Source organism: Bombina bombina, chromosome 2 (assembly GCF_027579735.1).
Source record: "Bombina bombina isolate aBomBom1 chromosome 2, aBomBom1.pri, whole genome shotgun sequence".
Lineage (NCBI taxonomy): Eukaryota > Metazoa > Chordata > Amphibia > Anura > Bombinatoridae > Bombina > Bombina bombina.
The window spans coordinates 229,777,869-229,803,695 of NC_069500.1; the positions used below are offsets into that span (position 1 = coordinate 229,777,869).

General features: G+C 35.2%; 1 protein-coding gene across 1 annotated transcript in view; it reads left to right on the forward strand.

Annotated features, from left to right (window-relative positions):
* The window catches only part of ADGRV1 (adhesion G protein-coupled receptor V1), a 1,190,013-nt gene that overhangs the window by 184,834 nt on the left and 979,352 nt on the right, over positions 1-25,827 (forward strand). The window contains 5 exon segments of the mRNA XM_053699719.1: positions 3,594-3,720; positions 4,455-4,675; positions 8,314-9,060; positions 11,019-11,392; positions 13,410-13,586. Coding sequence (XP_053555694.1) covers positions 3,594-3,720; positions 4,455-4,675; positions 8,314-9,060; positions 11,019-11,392; positions 13,410-13,586 — 1,646 coding nt within the window.

Genomic DNA, 25,827 nt, shown 5'->3' on the forward strand with positions numbered 1-25,827 from the left:
GTTCATGGAAAGTGTGAAAATACCAGCATTTCAAATACCCTAGGGGGTCTACTTCTCAAAAATATATGGTTTTATGGGGGTAAATTTCATTGGCCGGCTTCAGAAATGTCCCAAATAGGACATGGGTGCATGATGACCGATGTGAAAATTCCAAGTTGAAAAACTGGAATGCGCTTCCGAAAAATAAGGCCTTCTAGCCCCCAGAGAACCCAACACACCTATACATGGGTGGTATCACTGTACTCAGGAGATGTTGTTGAACACATATTGAGGTGCTTTTTGGCAGTAACACATAACAGGAACTGAGAATCCATGCCTAAAGTACAATGTGTGTGAAAAATAACACAAAAAAATGACTACCCAAAAGTTTGACAAAGACTGGTGGTTAAATAAGTTCATGGAAAGTGTGAAAATACCAGCATTTCAAATACCCTAGAGGGTCTACTTCTCAAAAATATATGGTTTTATGGGGGTAAATTTCATTGGCCGGCTTCAGAAATGTCCCAAATAGGACATGGGTGCATGATGACCGATGTGAAAATTCCAAGTTTAAAAACTGGAATGCGCTTCCGAAAAATAAGGCCTTCTAGCCCCCAGAGAACCCAACACACCTATACATGGGTGGTATCACTGTACTCAGGAGATGTTGTTGAACACATATTGAGGTGCTTTTTGGCAGTAACACATAACAGGAACTGAGAATCCATGCCTAAAGTACAATGTGTGTGAAAAATAACACAAAAAAATGACTACCCAAAAGTTTGACAAAGACTGGTGGTTAAATAAGTTCATGGAAAGTGTTAAAATACCAGCATTTGAAATACCCTACGGTGTCTACTTTTCAAAAATATATGGTTTGATGGGGGTAAATTCCATTGGCCAGCTTCAGAAATGTCCCAAATAGGACATGGGTGCATGATGACCGATGTGAAAATTCCAAGTTGAAAAACTGGAATGCGCTTCCTAAAATTAAGGCCTTTTAGCCCCCAGAGAACCCGACACACCTATACATGGGTAGTATCACTGTACTCAGGAGATGTTGTTGAACACATATTGAGGTGCTTTTTGGCAGTAACACATAACAGGAACTGAGAATCCATGCCTAAAGTACAATGTGTGTGAAAAATAACACAAAAAAATGACTACCCAAAAGTTTGACAAAGACTGGTGGTTAAATAAGTTCATGGAAAGTGTTAAAATACCAGCATTTGAAATACCCTACGGTGTCTACTTTTCAAAAATATATGGTTTGATGGGGGTAAATTCCATTGGCCAGCTTCAGAAATGTCCCAAATAGGACATGGGTGCATGATGACCGATGTGAAAATTCCAAGTTGAAAAACTGGAATGCGCTTCCTAAAATTAAGGCCTTTTAGCCCCCAGAGAACCCGACACACCTATACATGGGTAGTATCACTGTACTCAGGAGATGTTGTTGAACACATATTGAGGTGTTTTTTGGCAGTAAAACATAACAGGAACTGAGAATCCATGCCTAAAGTACAATGTGTGTGAAAAATAACACAAAAAAATAACTACCCAAAAGTTTGACAAAGACTGGTGGTTGAATTAGTGCATGGAAAGTGTTAAAATACCAGCATTTGAAATACCCTAGGGTGTCTACTTTTCAAAAATATATGGTTTTATGGGGGTAAATTCCATTGGCCAGCTTCAGAAATGTCCCAAATAGGACATGGGTGCATGATGACCGATGTGAAAATTCCAAGTTGAAAAACTGGAATGCGCTCTCTAAAAATAAGAGCTTTTAGCCCCCCGAGAACCCGACACACCTATACATGGGTGGTATCACTGTACCCAGGAGATGCTGCTGAAGACATATTAGGGTGTTATTTGGCAGTAACCCTTAATATTATCAGGAAATGTATTCTTAAATTGCTATTTTGTCAAAAAATCAAATTATTTTTTTTTTGCCCCCAAACTTTGGCATAGAGTGGTGGTAAAATGGTTGCATGAAACAGTCAAAATACCCCAAGTTTAATACCTTAGGTTGTCTTCTTTTAAAAAATATATACATTTGAAGGCTTATTCAGGGATTCCTGACAGATATTGGTGTTACAATGTAACTATCGCCAATTTTGAAAAAACATGGTTTTGAAATAGCAAAGTGCTACTTGTACTTATTGCCCTATAACTTGCAAAAAAAGCAAAGAACATGTAAACATTGGGTATTTATAAACTCAGGACAAAATTTAGAAACTGTTTAGCATTGGTATTTTATGGTGGTTGTAGATGTGTTAGAGATTTCGGGGCTCAAAGTTAGAAAAAGTGATTTTTTTTTCATTTTTTCCTCATATTTTATATTTTTTTATAGTAAATTATAAGATATGATGAAAATAATCATATCTTTAGAAAGTCCATTTAATGGCGAGAAAAACAGTATATAATATGTGTGGGTACAGTAAATGAGTAAGAGGAAAATTACAGTTAAACACAAACATCGCAGAAATGCAAAAATAGCCTTGGTCCCAGATGGTCAACAAATTGAAAAGTGGTCTGGTCACTAAGGGGTTAATATCCCTGAAGCTCAAAATCATAACCTCCCAAACATCACAAATTCTTTACTTGCATCATTAACCTTACAATTTCAATTGACGACAAAGAAAATGGAGATGACTTAGCATTTACATCATAGATGGAAGGACCTACATTTTCATTGGTCCTTTTTTATAGTGTGTAATGATGCTAATAGGTAAAATGTGTGCAAAAAAATGTGTTTCAAAACCATAGCATGTGTATGTCTCTTTAAGAGATTTGAACAGAGGCATTGTTGATACAGTGAGCATGTGAGTTTCTTGGGTTATTGATTTCACTAAATGTTTTTTTGTGTAAAAGTGCTTAATGTTACTTTTAAAGCTTTAATTGATGGATCAGGAATTGTTTGTATCTGTCTGATGTTATTGCTTCCTAGCATAATAAAGTATGGCAGGGGTAATGTTAGTCTATTTGCCCATGAGGAAAACCGGTGTTACAGTGTTGTGCAGGGTTTATCAAGTCCTTTTAGCTGTTAAAAAAGGTCCAGTGTTGTTCAGTATTGAAAATGTGTATTGTGATTAAAAAAACAGGACTGACACATGTTAAGTATAGGGCCATTTTTCACCAAAATTGTAATGAAAAAGTGCTGCCAATAAACAATTATAATTGCTGATTGTGATCATGTTGATATTGACTCAACATCAGCCAATAAAGGGAAACCCAAACATTTTCATTCATTATTTAGATAGAGCATACAGTTTTAAACAGACCATACAGGTTTAACAACTTTATAGTTTATTTCTATTATCAATTCTGTCAAACAGACATGGTTCAAAATGACTGAACCTGCATGAGAAAGAGAGCAACAAACTAGTTGAACGTTCTAAACTATCAAGACTGGAATAGAACTCATTGATAGTGAGGTTACACTAATAAATCTCTTAACCTGTAGTTTGAATAGAAAATGCTTTGTTTAATTACACTACTTTGTTCTGCTGAGTGTCATTCTTTTCAATGTAATAAGAAATAAATCAAATGAAATATCATTTTAAAATAAATAATCAAATTTGGTAATCTAGCCAATCAATCATTTGCCCTAGGTGACACAGTGGTGAGTGGAAATGGTAAAGCAACAGTTATAATACGAGCTAATGACGATCCCAATGGAATATTTTTCCTTGAACCTGTTGACAAAATGGTTGAAGAAGGAAAAACTAACAATTTCAAGTAAGTTCACTTAAAGGCACAATCTCATGTTGAATACAAATGTTCTAGTACAGAATACAAATATTATTAGTAATTGCAGATTACAATTATTTAGCAAAAACAAGATAAAGAAAATCCTGTAGAAAGGCTTATAGAGGTATAAAAAATGCTATTAGCAGACATAAGAGAAGTCTGAGATTAAAGGAATACTAAACCCAAATGTTTCATGATTCAGATAGAGCATGCAATTTTAAGCAACCTTCTAATTTACTCCTATTATCAATTTTTCTTTGTTCCCTTGCTATCTTTATTTGAAAAAGTAGGAATCTAAGATAAGGAGACGGACAATTTTGGGTTCAGCACCCTGGATAGCGCTTGCTACATTTAGTCACCAATCAGCAAGCACAACCCAGTCTAAGCTTACATTCTTGCTTTTCAAATAAGGATATCAAGAAAACAAAGAAAAATTGAAAATAGGAGTAAATTAGAAAGCAGCTTAAAACTGCATGCTCTATATGAATCATGAAAGAACAAATTTGAGTTTAGTATCCCTTTAATACAGTGGTATATAATAAAATATATGCATTCAGGTTTTATTATACTTTACCTCACTAGTGTTTTTTTATTTTTAAATTTGCTTAGCTTTGAATTTCAATTTGTAGTTAAATCTGTTGACAAATTGTACTTATATGCATTAAACATGAAATACTATTTTTTGTTTATGTTGTTTTTCATTTTGAATATTAAAATTACAGAATTGTGAGGAGCAGAGGGCATTTTGGCAATGTGCTTTTACATTGGCAGCTCTTAGAGAACGATTACACCGTCCTGGTGCCTGGACAAGAATTTTACGAAACATCCGGCACAGTTTGGTTTGGGGATAAGGAGGAGTTTCAATATATAACACTGCATGCTGTTCCTGATAACATTCCTGAGTTTAATGAGTTTTACATTTTACAATTGGTGAATATTTCAGGTATGTTGTCTCATACGTGCACTTGTATATAACATCTCTAGCTTAAATGTCCATTAATAACTAAACATCACATAAAACTTTGATGTTTTCTTTGGAATCTTTTTACTTGCCCTTAAATACAGGATTTATTTTTATACTATTAGTGTGGTGTCCTTTAGGTTGTTGCTGTAACCATACTATTTTTATAGTGGGAGCCTGATTGTGAAAATTACTCTAACATAATGTTCTGCATATTAAAAACACTGGGGTATGTAATGCATCTATGTTTTAATTTAATAGGACTATAAATAAACATTAAAGTTATTTGTATTTATTTTGAAATATAATTCATTAAATGCTAAAGTTGTAGCCAATGAAACCAAGCAGTATGGTGGCAACCAAAAGCAGAGTGCCTGCAGATTTCCCATCTTGGGAACATGTGCATAGGTTCACCACCCCTTTTTTATAGTCCACACCATGGGAGTCACTCACCATCATACATTTTAAATATAAAACACTGAGGGTCAGATTACAAGTGAAGCACTAATTAATGCTCCCGTTTGAGAAGTAAGCTTTTTACGAGCGTCAGATTGCTCTCTTATTATGAGTTGAAAGTAAACTGTTTTCACTCACATGCTAACTCGACGAGTGCATAAAACCAAAGTTAGAATATCACGTGCACATTCACGTATTTTCCCAATAGAAGTCAATGGAGCAAAAAAAATAAAATCCCACTCTCGCGCTAACCCGATGGCATATTCAACATCACTAACCCAACATGAAAATTTGAATATTTCACATTCCAATGTTCTTCACATAGCAGAATATGTTCTATTTATTCATAAATAAATATTTCTACATATATCTGATGGTATTTTGGTACAATATTTATATATATATATATATATATACACTGTATATACACACACATGATTATATATAGGTATAGATATATTCAGATATATAAAGAAATATCTATTTAAAAATACTTAGAAAACATTCTGCTATGTGCAGAACATTGGAATGTGAATTATTTACTGTAAATGCACAGTATAACACTTTATTGAATATGAATATTACATAAATATGTATTTAACATGTTTTCATCTATTTAACTGCAAAGGGCTCCACTACACTTCCTTATATGTCTATATGTGCATAAATTTGTATTTATGTGTTTATGTGTATATATGTCTGTAAATACACTGATTGGTGGAACACTGTGGGGGAGGGGTTTTACAATGTTTTATATTTAGTCACTATTCGCTGAATTTTTGTCTGGGGAAAGGGTGAAAACTTTTGAAACGTCACAGAGTAAAATATTTTTCTTTATAAATCCAGAGTGCATTTTTCTTCACATTTGACTGTCTGTAAATACATATATACACATAAAAATACATTTTTAAACATTAAACTAATTAATACAATTCATTCTATCACTTATTTGTATAGCGCCACATAAATCTGTAGCCCTGGTTATACATAATTATGAATATTATTTAAACATATTTTTTCCCCAAACATATGAAAAGAACACAAAAAATATGTAACCATATACTTCCATATACTTTGAGAAACACTTGTTTATTTGTTTTCGTTGGATTGTGTCATGTTACTGGCATTCAGAGCATATGTAATAGGTGCATGTGCACACCTTGTGCTACTTTATTAGTAGCGTTATGTTAATTTTAGAGGTAATTAATGAAACACTGATAACTTTTAAATAAAGCGTTAATATAAATAAGTAGCTGTGGGGGTCAATCAGTATAATTTTCAATAAAAGACACATTTCCAAAGTATATTAAATGTATACTGTGAAAATTATGCATGGAATTACACAAAAAACGTGTATTAATATTATGCATCAAACTTTGTAGTAAAAGACCAGAGCAAAATTATTTTGTAAAATGTGTAGAAAAAAACATATTTAATGTATGTGGTAAAATTCATATTTAACATGTAACGTAGTTTCTAAAAACAATGTTTAAATCATAACCAAGAGGTCAAAATTCTAAGGGTTCCTCATATTTCAGTTGTTAAATTGTGACTCACAGCTATGGCGAGTGGGCTGAACAAGGGCTTTCCTTAGGCATGCATAAAGTTTTCTCACAGTTGTCATCAGAATTAGCTAAGCATGTTACTGCTGCAGGTCTCGCTGTTTTGTTTCACCAAATCCAAATGTATAGGAAAGTATTCCTTCATGTTTATTTTTGTATGTGAAATAGCTGTTTCTTTGCTCAGAAAAAAAACATCAGATTTTGTTAAATGGACAGACCCCACAAAAAGAGCATGTTATCTAATAGTTAGAAATTTAAATATTTAAATATATATATATATATATATATATATAAATTTAAGACTGACGAAGTTCAATTAGTAAAACCAGTTCTGATACAAAAATATCTATCTCTTTACCACCCCCACTGGAAGGTTATTTTACACCGTTATCTTCTGTTTACATAGCTTTTGTACAGAGCAACTAGACATATTAATATTTTCAGTATATGGGGATGGTTTCAACAGGAGAAAAATGCTATTTCACATAACAAATTAAAGGTGAAGGAACTATATAAAGTTTTAAATGCTCTCCAGTGGGTAAAATTGATTATTGGGAACTAATTAAATGGAAAAAATGTTATAGTCCCTAAATTGCACCTGTTTATGTTCACTTTCATACCTACACTACTATAAAATGAATTACAAAATATTTTATTGTACTCAGTGTAGAGATAGGTTTATTCACTTTACCCTTCATATTTTGAATTTTATTTTATATTTTTCTATGTAAGAAAATTAATATAAAAAGATTCATAACCTTTACTTAGTTGCGTGCAAAATACAAACTAAAAAATTATGAAAATGTTTTCATTCATTCTTTACTTCTTAAGTATTCTCATCTAATATTCTTTTTTTTTTATATATTTATTTTTTATTGGGTTATATGCAGCAAAAATCAAACAAAGGCACTTTTCAACAATTCAGATTAGAAGGCTGTAAATGCAAAATATCCAGAGCTGAGAGGTAACAAAATCTCCCAACCCTTAAAAGAATCAAGCAGGCAGTCCATGTGAGGCTTAGTCCATTCATCCCTGCAAAAGTCTTTGGCAACCCTGATAATTACAATTCTAAAGAGATCGTTCATCCTTCGTTGCCTGTGCTCTTAAATACAAGACTGCTACATAAATCTCATCTAATATTCTAGTAATCCATCTAATAATCCAGAAATATAGAAAATGGCCTTTATATTTTGAGCTTTATTTTATATTTATTTTATATTTTTGTATGTATGAAAATGAACATATAACGATGGTCAAAATTATAAAAAACGTATAATTATTTATTTACTTCTTGAGTATTCTCATCTAATAATCCACAAATATAGAGAATGGCTTCAGTTATCTAAAAGGCTCATAATGTGAATTTAGTTTTATTAGTAGCACATGTGACATTGCAGCACCAGCTATTCTCTCTTAAACACTTCATTTTAAAAATAAGCTTTTATGAATGTACTCAATAGTTTCAAGAAATAGCTATTTAAAACAGGCAAAACAATTCCATGCCCATCACATTATTTAAGACTATTCTGTATATTAATATACTGTCTATATAAGTTCACGGTATGACTATTATTAAAATACATTTTTATACCCTTTAAATAGGGGGGACTCCGGGTCCTGGTGGGAAAATGGCTGAAAAGAACATTAATGTCACAGTTATGATACCTTTTAATGATGACCCTTTTGGAGTATTTGTCATAAGCCATGAGAGTCAGGATAGGGAAGTAGCAGAAGATGTGTTATCTGAGGATGACATGCGTTACATTACAAATTTCTCTATTTGGAGACATCAGGGCACATACGGAAATGTTCGTGTTGGATGGGAAATATATTCCAGCTTTTTCAAACATGGCCTCCCTCCCATGGAAGACATCCTTCTCCTTGCTTCATTCTCCTCTTCTGTAGAGTTGCAGCCCCACATGAGACGGCATCACAGTGGAACAGACGCACTATATTTCAGTGGAGCTGAGGATGCATTTGGAATTATAGAGGGGCAACAATATTATAACATTTTAAATAATTCTCTGGCAAACTTTACCTTTTCTGCTTGGATTATTCCTAATGTGAACACTAATGGATTTATAATTTCGAAGGACAATGACAATGGAACTATATATTTTGGGGTGAAAGTTGAAACAAATGATTCGTATATTGTGTTAATGCTGTTTTACATGACAGTTGGATCTAATAGCACATATTCTGCAACTGCTGGAGTACCAAAATTCATTGCACAGAATTCCTGGATACACATTTTGATTACTTTAGATGACGGCATTCTTGAATTTTATATTGATGAAAATCTAGTACCTGGAGGAGTCAAGAGTTTAAAGGGAGAAGCCATTGCTAATGGTAAGTGAAAAAGAATTCAGCAAAAAAAGGAATATATAAGATTGTTGTTCATGTTAAAAATGGTTACTACCAGTATATTTCTCCTTTGTTGTATTAAGAACATAAACAAATTGATTTTATGAATTAGCACTGTCATATTCAAAGTTTTAAATGAGTATTAAAAAGATATATACATTTCACCAGTCAAAATGTCCTAAATTAATCATTACTATTATACAAACCTTTTTCTTAGTGAAAATGTATTCAAATTTACCTTATTGTAGGGTGACCATATTGCTGCTTTAAAAAGGGACACATATGAAAAATACATATGTCAGTGTTCTTATACAAAACATTTCTTTAAACAGCCTTGAAAACAGCCCTGACATATGTATTTTTCATATTTGTCCCTTCTTAAAGCGGCAATATGGTCACCCTACCTTATTGTGTGTATTGTCACTTAAGGGATCTGGAGTCTTGTTAGCAGAGATATAACATGATTGTCATATCAAGTGAAAGAGGTAAACTTTATAGCAAAATTATAATTGGAACATTTTTGTTTAAAATTGTATTCTGTACCATATTAATGGAAGTTTATTTTTGATTTTTATTGTTGTTAATTAATTCCTTTGTTAAAAATAATCTCACGTTTAACTCCAATAACATTTGTTTGAGGCTTAGTTGATTAAGTGGTCCACTGCTGTATCTGCAATTTTTGTTTAAATCTCAGAGTACCATTAAATGGTGTATTAATTGCTGTTGATTATCAGTGGTTGATTATTGGTTTATAGCTCTGGCCTGTGCACTTAAACACCAATTGTACTAAGAGATACATTCACAACAAAATATTTTAGGAAGGACTTGCTTGCGACAAAAATAATTACATTATTGAAACATTTATCTATATATATATATCAATATATTTATTGGTTGATTGATTCTGACCAAGTTGTGTGTATTTTGTCCTTTTTCCTCCTGCCCAGTCACAGCATCAGCAGGGGAACCTCTGGGATGGAAGCGTAGAAGTTTTACATTGTTCAGTTCACTAGTATATCCATATATACACTATATTCACTAGGATAAGCTAACTTTTTCCATACTTAGAACATATTCTGCTGTCTGCAGAACATTGGAATGTGAAATATTTACAGTAAATATACAGTATGACACTTTATTAAATATGAATATTGCATAAATATGTTTTTTTTAATGTTTTCATCTGCTTGACTATATGTGTGTACATACGTATTTATGTGTTTATATTTGTGTATATATGTCTGTAAATGCATAGATACACACATATAAATATATATATATCTTGTAATACTTTCAACTTTTACTTTTGTAATACGAGTGATACACTCGACATGCCCAAACACCCGAGATAAACCCCTTTTCACTCACGTGTAACTGTTAGCGCACCACTCATAATCTTACCCTAAGAGGGGAGGGGATTTGCATGCTGTGAGATTATCTCCATATTGATAGGGGAACTGGTACTAATGGCAACATGTACAAGCTAATACTAATTATTAAACAATTGAAGAGAAAGTTGTGCAAACTGGTATTCATAAGAATTATGTACACAAAACTCAGGAAGTTGAGGAGGATGGCCGATGTTTTGTGGGTGGAGCAGTGTCAGGAGGGGGTGAATAGTGGGTGTTGTTATCGGTGTCAGTGGTTGGTCAGTGGGCATGTCTGGGCAGTTTGTGAGTGTGTCTGGTCAATGGGTGGGTCTAAGGGAAATTCTGCAAATAAAGACATATGTCTGTCTCAGAGCAACAGTGGGACAGAGCTCAGAATGAGGGACTGTCCCTCTCAAACAGGAACAGTTTGGGGGATCTGCAGTATTTTCTTTTTAGCTCTCATTTTAAATAATATATTTATTTATTTTAGTGATCTTTTTGCAATACCATTTCTAATGTTAGCATATTTAAAAATGTTGTATTTAAATAATAATTTATTTTTGTTTTGATCAGGTGCTGGGACCTTTAGAGTTGGTGCAGGAATAAAAGGAGAGAACAGATACACAGGACTAATGCAGGATGTGAGAATTTATCAGCAGAAGTTGTCTCAAGCAGAGATGACAGAACTTCATGGCACTCCAGCAAAGAATGACTTACACCCTATCTCTGGATATTTGGAATACAGGCAAGGAGAGACACACAAGTCATTTATTGTATCTACAAGAGATGACAGTGAAGAGGAGGGAGAAGAAAACTTTATACTAAAGCTGGTATCTGTTCATGGTGGTGCTCGAATTCCTGAAGAGAATACAACAGCATTGATCCAAATTCAGAAAAGTGACAATGCTAATGGTTTGTTTGGATTCACAGGACCTTGCATTCCTGAGGTAAGAGATGTGGCTGAACCACGTACAATGGACCCATTTAAGCTAAATGAAACGTAAAGAAAAATAACGTAATCCATTAATTTGAGGGAGGTTAGGTTCTGAGCAGGAAATACTAATGTCAGATAAAACTATGCCGGAGGAGGATTAAACCCTAGTAGTACAGAATTTATAAATTAAATAAATTGAACATATATTGCAAGGTATTAAAGGGACACTAAACCCACATTTTTTCTTTCATGAATTTTCTTCTATTATCAATTTTTTTTGTTCTCTTGCTATCGTTATTTAAAAAGCAGGAATGGGATACATAATAAGAGTACTTGACGGAGAACGGAACGGCGATCTTGAACAAAGTTTGATAAATCGAGCCCATAGGAGCCGGCCCATTTTTAGTTGAGAACCTGGGTTATGCTTGCTAATTGGTGGGTAAATGTCAGCCTCCAATAAGCAAGCACTATCCATGGTGCTGAACCTAAAATGGTCTGGCTGCTAAGATTTACATTCCTGCTTTTAAAATAAAGATAACAAGAGAACAAAGAAACATTGATAATAGGAGTTAATTAGAAAGTTGCTTAAAATGTCATGCTCTATCTGAATCATTAAAGAAAACAAATTTGGATTCAGTGTCCCTTTAAAGTGCCAAAAAGGTGATATCCCTTTAGCACAGGGATCAGTACCTGCAGTTCGTAAGTGAAATATCAGCTATACAGAAACAGGTGATAAAGTACAGCTGAACAGAAGTACAATACAGCAGTGAGAGAAAACAGTTTACCCTTAGAACTGCTGCTCTCAGGATCTGGAGCAAATATTATGTGAGAACTGCCAGATGGTAAGAGAGAACTGATGACCGGCAAATGCAACTGGAGCTAAAATGCAGTAATAAATCTTCCACTGAAGAGGTGAGGTTGTAAAAGGAGAAAGGTAAGTTTCCTAGAGTGCTGCAGGGAGACAGCCTGATATATAGTTGCTTGCAGAGTAGCTAGCATAATAAGCAAGGATACCCCAGCTGGAATTGTATTTGAAGGTATGATATCAGAAACGGGAGTGTAACTAACCTAGGAAACTTAAAGTGGACAAGCTAGTAAAGTGGACAATGATATTAGCCAGTAACTGTGACACCTATTTTATATTGCGCCAATGACTGTTTCGTGTGTATCTGCTTGTTGATGGGACTGCATATAGTACACTACTCATCTTGATTCTTCTTTATCAAACTGTACCGTTCAACCATATCTCAAGCTGTATTCTCATCTCCTGCATTAAGAATAAAACCATATATTCTGTCCTTAGTATGCTCACTATTATTTGTGTCCCACACTAAACAAACTAATTTATACTCCAGGGAGTTCCTCCTCCTATATTTGTCATAGCTTTTAGAATGATGTATGAAACAAAATCTAACTACTGCAGATCTCTCATACCAGCTCTATTTTAGTGGCCTAATTATGCTTACACTGTTGTTAATGACAGTTTGCTATATGCAGTTTACTAAATAACAGTGGATCCTGATGGTCATGAGGGAGTATCACAACTGAACAGCTACTACCTGTCCCAATCCCCCACACTGTAATTAAACTGTACCACAACATTTGTCTCCCACAGGTAACAATAATGGTTGATTCAATCCCTCAAAACCTACTAGCCTTACAGTCTCATCTGCCTTTAATTCTAAACAGCCCCATTCAACCCCTCCAACTGGTAACCCCAATTATCCTTGAGTGGGCTGTCAAAACTAAGCTGACCCACTCTTCTGATTGGCTAATGAGATTGGTTACTACATTTTGTATACTTTTATTTGGACCAGTCTATTACCTGAAAAATATTTTGGACTACATAACCTTTGAGATCTCAGATGTTTACTAATGAAAGTCATGACTGAAGATATTATTCTTATATAAAACAATAGTATGCATCATGCTTATTCATTGATGTTTCTATATTTCTATCATTTGTTCCTAGCTAAAATGTATTGTGCTATCATTTTCCATCTTAACATGGATCTAACATTTTCTCGCAGTCTGCAGAGGAAGGTACTACCATATCATGTGTTATAGAACGTAGAAGAGGAGCCTTGGACACTGTGCATCTTTTTTACACTATCACTCAAATGGATGCTGTCAGTGGGAATGATTCAGCAGCTGATTTTACTAGTATCAGTGGAAATAGCACATTTCTTCCTTTTCAGAGATCCAAGGTACAGTACTGTTTTAAATCACAAGGGTTTGTACTAAAACGAAAATTGTGCTGACATTGTGTTGTTCTACATTTATGATTTTATTCTGCTATTTTTATAAATTTGTTAATTCTTTAAATGTAATATTTATATCTTGTGATTATAAAAATATTTCCCAAAGGATCACATTCTGCATGTACTATACCTGTATATACATCCTTTACATATAACAGAATTTATAAATATTTATTTACTTGCTACAGCTAAATGTGTATGGAGAGATATATTAAGTTGAGCTAATATTTCTTTTCTTTTCTTATTTTATAAGCACATAGGTAATTAACTAAAGGAAATTTTGCAAATTCTTAGAGACATTAATCACCACTAATACAACTCTCCTAGAATATTCCACCTTGCTAGATATAAACTTGAATGAAATATCACCTTGTCATGTTCAGGAAATGCCCACTGGTTCCTGTGTTCTTAAAGTTTACCATATTTTTTTCCTCCCCTTTAATATGTTCTCAGTGATCCATTGTACTTGCTGGAGTGTATTCAATTGCTTACTTATAGCTCATTTGCCTTTATATTGTGTTTGCAATAGCTGTTTTTAACTATGGTATCCCTACCTATACTGAAAATCTCTATACTTAAGTATTGGCTATAGGAAAGCTGTGTAAAATTAGCCAGCAGAAGAAATAACACTCACAGTGGGAGGTAGAAGTGATAAGCAATAACATGTTTATTTTTTATTGTTTTCTCTATGGCCCTGATGATCAAAACATTGTCAGACCCACAAGAAATGGCCATTTTTGGCCTCAACAGTCTCGCAATCCGTGGGTCCGGCGATACATATTTAAGAAAGTTGACTGACCCTCTCTATTTCAATTAGGGATGGGTAAATGTTTAAAAAAAATTGAAATGTAAAAGGAATTTTGATACATTTGTTCGTTAAAATCTAATTTCAAATTTTTATATAACATTCTAACATTCTATTTTCTAATTTTTGTTTTTCGAATTTTTCAATAACATTCGAAAATATTCGTTTGAATAATAGAATGTTTAGCTATGTATTTTATATCCCATTCAATTTTTAAAAATGTAATATTCGAATTTGAATGTGACATTGGAATTTGAAATAGTATTTCTAGTCTACAACTATGTTTTATACATTTAAAGGGACAGTCTAGGCCAAAATAAACTTTCATGATTCAGATAGAGCATGTAATTTTAAACAATTTTCCAATTTACTTTTATCACCAATTTTGCTTTGTGCTCTTGGTATTCTTAGTTGAATGCTTAACCTAGGAGGTTCATATGCTAATTTCTTAGACCTTGAAGCCCACCTCTTGCAGATTGCATTTTAACAGTTTTTCACCACTAGAGGGTGTTAGTTCACGTATTTCATATAGATAACACTGTGCTTGTGCACGAGAAGTTATCTGGGAGCAGGCACTGATTGGCTAGACTGCAAGTCTGTCAAAAGAACTGAAAAAAGGGGCAGTTTGCAGAGGCTTAGATACAAGATAATCACAGAGGTTAAAAGTATATTATTATAACTGGGAAATGGGTAATAAAGGGATTATCTATCTTTTAAAACAATAAAAATTCTGGTGTAGACTGTCCCTTTAATATTCAAATTTGAATGTCACATTCAAATTCAAAATAGTATTTCTAGTCTAATACTGTGTTTTATAAATCTAATATTTTAATTCAAAATAATATTTCTATTCTACAACTGTGTTTTATAAATGTAATATTTGAATTTGAATGTCACATTCAAATTCGATTGTCACATTCAAATTCAAAATAGTATTTCTAGTATACAACTGTGTTTTAGAAATGTAATATTCAAATTTGAATGTGACATTCAAATTCGAATGTGACATTCGAATTCGAAAGTGACATTCAAAAACTGTAAATAACATTCGATAATAGAATTTAAATTTTTTTTTTCGTTCTTAACATTCTATTATGTAAATCAAATTTCTACAATAACATTTGTTCTAACATTCAAATTCATATATAATCACATTCGTCCATCCCTAGTTTCAATGAGAGGTGATGTGTCTCCCATAGGAAGGAGTAGGTATCTCAGAATCAGCAAAAGGTGTATTAAAAATTAGAAACTCACAGCAATGTTTCCTCATTAAAATACAAGTTACTCCCATGAAACGCCCATGAAACTCCCGGGAAGCCTTTGTATTCGTTATCTCCACCAACATACTTTTAAACTTATAGGAGCTATGAGGATGTAGGTATAATATACATGCATATGCAATGTTTTATTTATATGTGTTTTATTGTATAATGCTATAATATGTATTTTAAGTCTTGTGGTCATTTAAAAAATTGTGTACTTTGCTTTTGCCATGTTTTTTTCTTTCTTTTTTTTTAGGAAGAAGATTTTGTGTTTGTGATATTAATATTTCATAGACAACAGTAGCTTCAACTTTCTAGTTTTATTTAGTAATTGCTGCTATAAGTTCTCACTGTTCTGAACTTGTTATACTTATAATATTGCGACTGCACAGTAACAAACCTGTTAATATAGAACACAATTGTTACAGTGTGGTCTCAATATTATAACACGTTCAGAACAGTGAGAACTTACATGGCAATAAATAATTAAACTAGAAAGTCAGGGTTCCTTTCTTCTGAGACATATTAATATCACAAACCCAAAATCTTCCTCCTAAAAAAACACGCTGGGTTAGCGTGACTGAAGTTCTTGTTTAAAGGGCTAAGGCTAAATAAAAAGTTGCACCAAACACAACATAAATGCATTAAAATAAACTGTTACACTCATATATAGAAAGTCAAATAATAGTGGGCCAGATTATGAGTGGAGCACAAAATATTACTTATGCAAGCGCAATATTTGCGCTCCACTTAGTAATACCAGCACTCACAAATGTGCGTTGATATTACAAGTTAAGTGTTAGCGTTGCACGGAAGCTTTGTGCTCATGAAAGCGCACTTCCTTAGGCTCCAATGGGAGCCTCGTTCTCATTCCGTGAGACACAGCATGAGAACCTAGCGCAGCGAAGGGGGTAAGTCGTGCAGGGATGGACAGCAAATTGAAATATTTATGTATTATACACATATTAACACATAAATATATACAGTATATATATATATATATGTATACTAGTGTACACGGGTCAAACTGTTTAATGAAAGAAATATACCTATCCATCCCTATCACTCTATTCATCTATCCCCTATTCCTCTGTCCCTGTCCCTATCCCCCCTGTCCCTATCCCCCTGTCCCTATCCCCCTTTCCCCATCCCCCTTCCCCCTGTCCCACTGACCCTATCCCCCTTTGCAAAAATTAAAATGACAAAAAATTAAAAGATCAAAGTTTTCAAAAAATAAAAAAAGCTAAGATTACTGAAAAAAACTTAATTATCCAAAATAAAAAAGAAACATTCCTAATCTAATACCCCCTTTTTTTTTTAAAAAAAAAAGCCACCCCAAAATAAAACCCTAATCTAATTTAAACTACCAATAGCCCTTAAAAGGGCCTTTTGTAGGGCATTGCCCTAAGTTAAACAGCTCTTTTACCTAAAAAAAATACTAATCCCCCTCCAACATTAAAACCCCACACCCACCAAACCCCCCAAAATAAAAAAAAACCTAACACTAATAAACCTAATATAGAACAAAAGTAGCAGACGCACCACAAAGTCCTTATGCAGAGGTTCTCTTTATTGTCACAAACTGGGAGCCAGGATGTTTCGGCATCAAGCCGTAATCATAGCTTGATGCCGAAACATCCTGGCTCCCAGTTTGTGACAATAAAGAGAACCTCTGCATAAGGACTTTGTGGTGCGTCTGCTACTTTTGTTCTATATTACTTTGAGGATTTTTGCAGTAATCCTACTGCAGTATGCACCCTATCAAGGATTGAAGTGCTGGATTTCTGAATTGCTTCTACTAATAAACCTAAGCTACCCATTGCCCCGTAAGGGGTATTTGTATGGGCATTGCCTTTAAAAGGGCATTCAGCTCTTTTCAAATTGCCCAAAAAACCCTAATTTAAAAAAAAAAAAACCAAACACTAAAGCCCCAAATAGGTACTCACGGTTCCTGAAGTCCCGCGGGGAAGGTCTTCTTCCAGGCGGTTCCATCATCTTCATCCACAGCGAAAGTGGCGCTGAGATGCGGAGTGGTGTTATAGGTGTGGCTATCCTCGGCAGCGGCGATCCCCGGCAACGGTACTCAGTGGCTGTCCCTGGCGGTGGTGCTCCTCTGCAGCGTGGAGGCTCCTCTTCATGCGATCGTCCGCCGCACACTGAAACCAACAGCAAGTGAAATATTATTGGCTAGTGAACAGCCAATAGGATGAGAGCAACTGAAATCTTATTGGCATCTATTTGTCAAGCCGTCAACTTACTTGCATTCGACGGCACCAATACGCTCGGGGCGATGAGCAGCGGACTGTTGTTAACTAACAGTCATCGATCTCGCTGCTCTTCGCCTTTTTCACAGCTTTATTGGTATACTGTCACCAAACACCCACACTATACTAAACTGTTTTACCTCTATACCGCCGCTCCCGGAGCCCACTGCAACTCTAATAAATGTATTAACCCCTAAACCGCCGCTCCCGGAGCCCACCGCCACCTACATTATACTTATTAACCCCTAATCTGCTGCCCCCTACACCTACATTATATTTATTAACCCCTAATCTGCCCCCCTACACCGACGCCACTATATTAAATTTATTAACCCCTAAGCCTAAGTCTAACCCTAACACCCCCTAACTTAAATATAATTTAAATAAATCTAAATAAATATTCCTATCATTAAATAAATTATTCCTATTTAAAACTAAATACTTACCTGTAAAATAAACCCTAAGATAGCTACAATATAACTAATAGTTACATTGTATCTAGCTTAGGGTTTATTTTTATTTTACAGGCAAGTTTGTATTTATTTTAACTAGATAGAATAGTTAAATAACTATTTAATAACTTCCTAGTTAAAATAAATACAAAAGTACCTGTAAAATAAAACCTAACCTAAGTTACAATTACACCTTACACTACACTATAATTAAATTAATTCCCTAAACTAAATACAATTAAATAAAATTATCTAAAGTACAAAAACAAACACTAAATTACAGAAAATAATAAACAAATTACAAGATTTTTAAACTAATTACACCTAATCTAATCCCCCAAACAAAATAAAAAGCCCACCCAAAATAAAAAAGCCCTACCCTACACTAAATTACAAATAGCCCTTAAAAGGGCTTTTTGCGGGGCATTGCCCCAAAGTAATCAGCTCTTTTACCTGTAAAAAAAATTACAAATCCCCCAACATTAAAACCCACCACCCACACAACCAACCCTACTCTAAAACTCACCCAATACCCCCTTAAAAAAACCTAACACTAATTCCTTGAAGATCACCTTACCGGGAGAAGTCTTCACTCAACCGGGCTGAAGTCCTCAACGAATCCGGCAGAAGTGGTCCTCCAGACAGGCAGAAGTGGTCCTCCAGACGGGCAGAAGTCTTCATCCAGACGGCATCTTCTATCTTCATCCATCCGGTGCGGAGCGGCTCCATCTTCAAGACATCCGACGCGGAGCATATTCATCCGGAGTCTTCTTGTTGAGTGAAGGTACCTTTAAGTGACGTCATCCAAGATGGTGTCCCTTAGATTCCGATTGGCTGATAGAATTCTATCAGCCAATCGGAATTAAGGTACAAAAAATCATATTGGCTAATGCAATCAGCCAATAGGATTGAAGTTCAATCCTATTGGCTGATCCAATCAGCCAATAGAATGCGAGCTCAATCCTATTGGCTGATTGGATCAGCCAATAGGATTGAACTTCAATCCTATTGGCTGATTGCATTAGCCAATAGGATTTTTTCTACCTTAATTCCGATGGGCTGATAGAATTCTATCAGCCGATCTGAATCTAAGGGACGCCATCTTGGATGACGTCACTTAAAAGTACCTTCATTCAACAATTAGACGTCGGCCGAAGAGGATGCTCCGCGTCGGATATCTTGAAAATGGAGCCGCTCCGCGCCAGATGGATGAAGATAGAAGATGCCGTCTGGATGAAGACTTCTGCCCATCTGGAGGACCACTTCTGCCCGTCTGGAGGACCACTTCTGCCGGATTCGTTGAGGACTGGTTGGGTGAAGACTTCTCCCGGCAATGTGATCTTCAAGGGGTTAGTGTTAGTTTTTTTTAAGGGGGTATTGGGTGGGTTTTAGAGTAGGGTTGGTTGTGTGGGCGGTGGGTTTTAATGTTGGGGGGGATTTGTAATTTTTGTTACAGGTAAAAGAGCTGATTACTTTGGGGCAATGCACCGCAAAAGGCCCTTTTAAGGGCTATTTGTAATTTAGTGTAGGGTAGGGCTTTTTTATTTTGGGGGGATTTTTTATTTTGTTAGGGGGATTAGATTAGGTGTAATTAGTTTAAAAATCTTGTAATTTGTTTATTATGTTCTGTAATTTAATGTTTGTTTGTTTTTGTACTTTAGATAATTTTATTTAATTGTATTTAATTGTATTTATTGTAGGGAATTAATTTAATTATAGTGTAGTGTTAGGTGTTAGTGTAACATAGGTTAGGTTTTATTTTACAGGTATATTTGTATTTATTTTAGCTAGGTAGTTAGTAAATAGTTAATAACTATTTAGTAACTATTCTACCTAGTTAAAATAAATACAAACTTGCCTGTAAAATAAAAATAAATTCTAAACTAGCTACAATGTAACTATTAGTTATATTGTAGCTACCTTAGGGTTTATTTAAGTATTTAGTTTTAAATAGGAATAATTTATTTAATGATAGGAATATTTATTTAGATTTATTTAAATTATATTTAAGTTAGGGGGTGTTAGGGTTAGGGTTAGACTTAGGTTTAGGGGTTAATAAATTTAATATAGTGGCGGCGGTGTATGGGGTGGCAGATTAGGGGTTAATAAGTATAATGTAGGTGGCGACGGTGTAGGGGGGGCAGAATATGGGTTAATAACTTTATATAGGTGTCGGCGGTGTCGGAGCGGCAGATTAGGGGTTAATAAGTATAATGTAGGTGGCGGCGGTGTAGGGGGGCAGATTAGGGGTTAATAACTTTATGTAGGTGGCGGCGGTGTCAGGGTGGCAGATTAGGGGTTAACAAGTATAATGTAATTGGCGGCGGTGTAGGGGGGGCAGATTAGTGGTTAATAAGTATAATGTAGGTGGCGGCGGTGTAGGGGCAGCAAAATAGGGGTTAATAAGTATAATGTAGCAGTGTAGGGGGCGGCAGATTAGGGGTGTTTAGACTCGGGTTACATGTTAGGGTGTTAGGTGTAAACATTACGATAGGAATCAATGGGATATCGGGCAGCAGCGAACATGAGCTTTCGCTGCTTTCAGACTCCCATTGATTCCTATGGTATCTGCCGCCTCCAGGGCGGTGGATTGAAAACCAGGTACGCTGGGCCAGAATAGTGGCGAGTGTACCTGTTAGGAATTTGTTAACTAGCAAAAGTAGTCAGATAGTGCAGAATTTGCATCTGTTATGACGTAAGCATCGATCTGTGTCGGACTTTGCCCGGTGGATCGTATGTTACGTCACAAAATTCTACTTTTGCCAGTCTGTAGGGTTTGATAACTAAGGGGAATCAGGCTCGACACAAATACGCTGCGGAATTCCAACGTATTTCCGGTTGATGGCTTGATAAGTAGATGCCATTGGCTGATGTACCGAGGACCGTCGCCGCCAAGGATCGCCTTTGCCGAGGATCGCCTTTGCCGAGGATCGCCACATCTGGGAAAACCACTTTGCATCTCTGCTCCGCGCCGCCTTCGCTGTGGATGAAGATGATGGACCTGTCTGGAAGAAGACCTTCTCCGCCGGACTTCAGAAATCGTGAGTACCTATTTGGGGCTTAAGTGTTAGTTTTTTTAAAATATTTTTATTTTTTTTATTTTTTTTAATTAGGGTTTTTTGTGCAATTTGAGCTGAATGCCCTTTTATGGGCAGTAAAAAAAGAGCTGAATGCCCTTTTAAGGGCAATGCCCATACAAATGCCTCTTTAGGGGCAATGGGTAGTTTAGGTTTATTAGTGTTAGGTTTTTTTATTTTGGGGTGTTTGGTGGGTGGGGGGTTTTAAATGTTAGAGGGGGGCTTAGTATATTTTTAATGTAAAAGAGCTGATTTCTTTAGGGCAATGCCCTACAAAAAGCCCTTTTAAGGGCTATTGGTAGTTTATTCTTAGAATAGGGGGTGTTTTTATTTGGGGGGCTTTTTTATTTTCATAGGGATTAAGTTTAATTTTTTTTATTTTGGATAATGTGGTTTATTAATTTTTGTAATGTTAGACTTTTATTTTCTGTAATTTTAGAATAATTTAATGTAATTTTTATTTTATTTGTAATGTAGTATTTTTTTTAAATGTAATTAAGGGGTTAATTTAGGGTGTGTTAGGTTAGGGGGCATAGTCATTAAATTATTTTTTTGCGTTGTGGGGGTCGTGCGGGCGGTTAGTTTTTTTAAAAAAAATACTTATTGCGGGCGGTTAGTTTTTTTTTTAATACTTTTATTTTGGGGGGACTTTTTTATTTTGTTAGGGGTTTAGATTAGGTGTAATTAGTTTAAAAATCTTGTAATTTGTTTATTATTTTCTGTAATTTAGTTCTTCGCTGCATCCAGGTGAATTCTTTTGGCTGCGCGAGCATTGTATATTTACAGAGGACACACATTTCCCCATATACCATGATGTGAAGGCACTTTTCGGTGCCGTTATTTTTCTAACACCCTTCACCCACCAACTTTAACCCCTAAAAACGACTTTGTGCAATTTATACTTTTTTGGGGGGGCAATTGGGGGATATTTTTTAATTTAACTAGAAATCTGATCTCTGGTTAATTTTTAATTTTCGGAGCACTAATTGCTACCGTAAGCTCGCGGCAGTAATACCCAGCCACTTTTAATGGATGGTTATTTATCGGGCAAATTTGTCTGTTTATGTGTGCGCAATTAATTAGAGCTCCACTTGTAATCTTGCCCAATATAAGGTTCAAACAAAATATTCTAATACACCAAAAAAATCCAACAAAGTAAAAGATAGTGTATCTGCAAAAAACAATATGGATATAGTACGTAATATAAATATGTTGCTTGTGGAGAAAAGGCTGTATATGGGTGGATTACAAGTGGAGCACTAAATTATTGCTGGCCCGCAAATGGGCAAACTCACGGTAGCAATTAGCGCTTATAACATTTGCCAGAGATCAGATCTCTGGTTATTTTTATAAATGTGCCCCAAATGCCCCCAGAATACAGTGTAGTGTATTTTATTAAAAAATTAAGATAGCAGCATCTTTATTTCTTATTAAAACAACTGCACTAGGTAGTATTTTGGGGGTTAAGTTGGCAGGAGGGGGGTGTTAGAAAAAAAAATGCACTGAAAAGTGCCTTTACATTGTGGTCTATGGGGACTATGTGTTCTCAGTAAATATATATATATATATATATATGCTTATATATATATATATATATATATATATATATATATATATACACAGTATATATATATATATATATATATATATATATATGTTAATATGTGTATATACACATATTAATAGATAAATGCATATGTATATAAGCATATAGATATATATTTACTGGGAACACACACCTTGCATTCGCATTGCTGACAACTTTAATGAAAGATATATTTAGCGCTCCACTTGTAATATGGCCTTCTTTGTTTATCCAGAAATAAACCTCCAAGAGAGAGAGAGAAACAGTAGTGAAGTCTATTATGTAATGCAAAAAATCCAAAAACACGGTGGTTCTCAAACTTTACAGAGCTATGACTCAGCTCTTAGTTTGTAGACATTTGGTATAAGGCCCCTACCAGGAAATGCAGGGATATCATAAAATATTTATTAAATTTAAAAAGGATATACAGGTATAAACAGACTACAAATCGCAGGGACATAAAACAAATACAAACTATGACCACTCAGCATACAGTTAACACACTGCTCAAATGTGTGCTACAATAGCACCCTGGGTAGTGCTTGCTGATTGGTGGCTACATGTAGCCACCAATCAGCAAGCGCTACCCAGGTGCTGAACCAAAAATGGTATTATTGTTATGTATGTATGAAAGATCCACTTCATTTCAGTTTTATCCTAAATATTAGACACATCAACTCCTCGCCAATTAGTTTCCACCTTTTTAGTAGCCATGAATTTTATAATTTGCATAATAAAGTTTTATTTGCATTAATAAATTATGTATGCATTATCGCAGGAATGTAAGCTTAGGAGCCATTTTTGGTTCTGCACCTGGGTAGCGCTTGCTGATTGGTGGCTAAATTGTAGCACACATATGAGCAGAGTGTTAACTCTGATTTAAAAGAAATCATTGATGCTACACTAAGGTATGGTTTTGAGGCTGGTGCCATTGATGACAATTAATTTGGCTATATGGTAACTAATCATCTGGTAACTCTGGTGTTATATTTTTTACCCAAGGTACATAAATCTTTGGTGAATCCTCCTGGCAAACCTATTGTATCTGCCAGGGGCTCGCTGTGTTCACCTATAGCTGAATTAATTGGGGCCTATTTATTAAGCCTTTTATGGAGCTTGTTGCCCCGCTGCTCCTTAACCTGTCCGCCTGCTCTGAGGTGGCGGACAGACATCGCCGAAAATCAACCCAATTCAATATGATCGGGTTGATTGCCATCCCCTGCTAGAGGCCGATTGGCCGCAAATCTGCAGGGGGTGGTATTGCACCAGAAGTTCACAAGAACTGCTGGTGCAATGATAAATGCAGACAGCACATGCTGTTGGCATTTATCAATGTGCGGCGGACATCGGATCATGTCTGTCTGCACCATGTTAAATTGACCCTATTGGCTTCAATCTGCAACCAGTGGTCAAAAATTATTTTTCTTTTCTTTTGCACTCTTCCACACTACTAAGGAGACTAAGAGCTCGATGATATATTCTTCGCCAGCTCAAACCTTCTTTTTCTCGCTGACACTCGCAGGGCTGCCCCAGTGCAATGATCATAAAATGGGGCAGTCCCTGCGAGTTGCGAGATGGCTTCTATTAAAAGTAATGAAGCTCGCTGGATAGGGAAACTTCGCTCCTTAGTGCGAAGTTAGCAGGGAGCAGGGGGAGCACTTTAAAATTAAAATCCTGCAGCCAATATAACTCACATTACACTGCTTTCTGCTTATAGCATCTTACATTCGCCTATATTTTAGTATGCATTTGTTTTTCTATTGGGGTTATAAGTGTTCGTATTGTTTTGACAAAAGCTCGCCAACTTTTAGTTGGCGAGAAAAAACTGTGATATCTGCAGTGCGAAAATCTTTATAGAATTACGCTGGGATTAGTGAAACATTGTCATATACGCCCATGGAACACCCATGTTCAGCCCATTTTACGAAAAAACAACAATTATGCTTTGCATTTTGTATTTATACATTCAAATTTCTGTGTGATTTTTGCACATCCAGTGTACTACAATTACGATTTACGCTGTGCATATTTAATTTGATTTATTCCTGTGTAAATTACATATTAATTTTATGTTTTTGATAAACATACGATTTTTGGTGAAGAATTTTGTTACCATTTTTGATGCACCTTAACAATACAATTTTTCCCTGCTTATTTTTGTGTGAATGGTTCAAATATTTGTTTTGTATAATGTTTAAAATACAAATTTTGTTGTGCACATTTCATATGAAAATGCAGTATACGCCCCTTAGTGAGACACCCTGTTTTCAGGGTAGAAAATGGCTTTAGATCATTCCACCAGGGAAATAGAAAGACTGGCGAGCATTCATTAATAATCTCGCCAGCCCAGAGAGCTTTCAATCATCGAGCCCTAAGTGCGGTTGGATGGCTTGAGGGTGATGATATCCTGGTTACCATGGATGTGGACAGCCTGTATACTGTCATTGCCCATATTGAGGGAGTGCAGGCTGTCAGATCCATGCTAAGCTCTTCTTCTGCATATGTTGGTCCACCAATAGAGTTCCTGCTGGAATTATTATCATTTTGTTTATAAAGGAACTATTTTAAGTTTGAAGGTGATTATTATTTACAAACAGCAGGAACGGCTATGGGTTCCAACATGGCACCGGCATATGCCAATCTTTATATGCTGTGGTACGAGACCTATATCATGAAACCCCAATCATCAGACAATGTGAAATTGTATGTGAGATACATTGATGATATATTCTTGGTATGGAG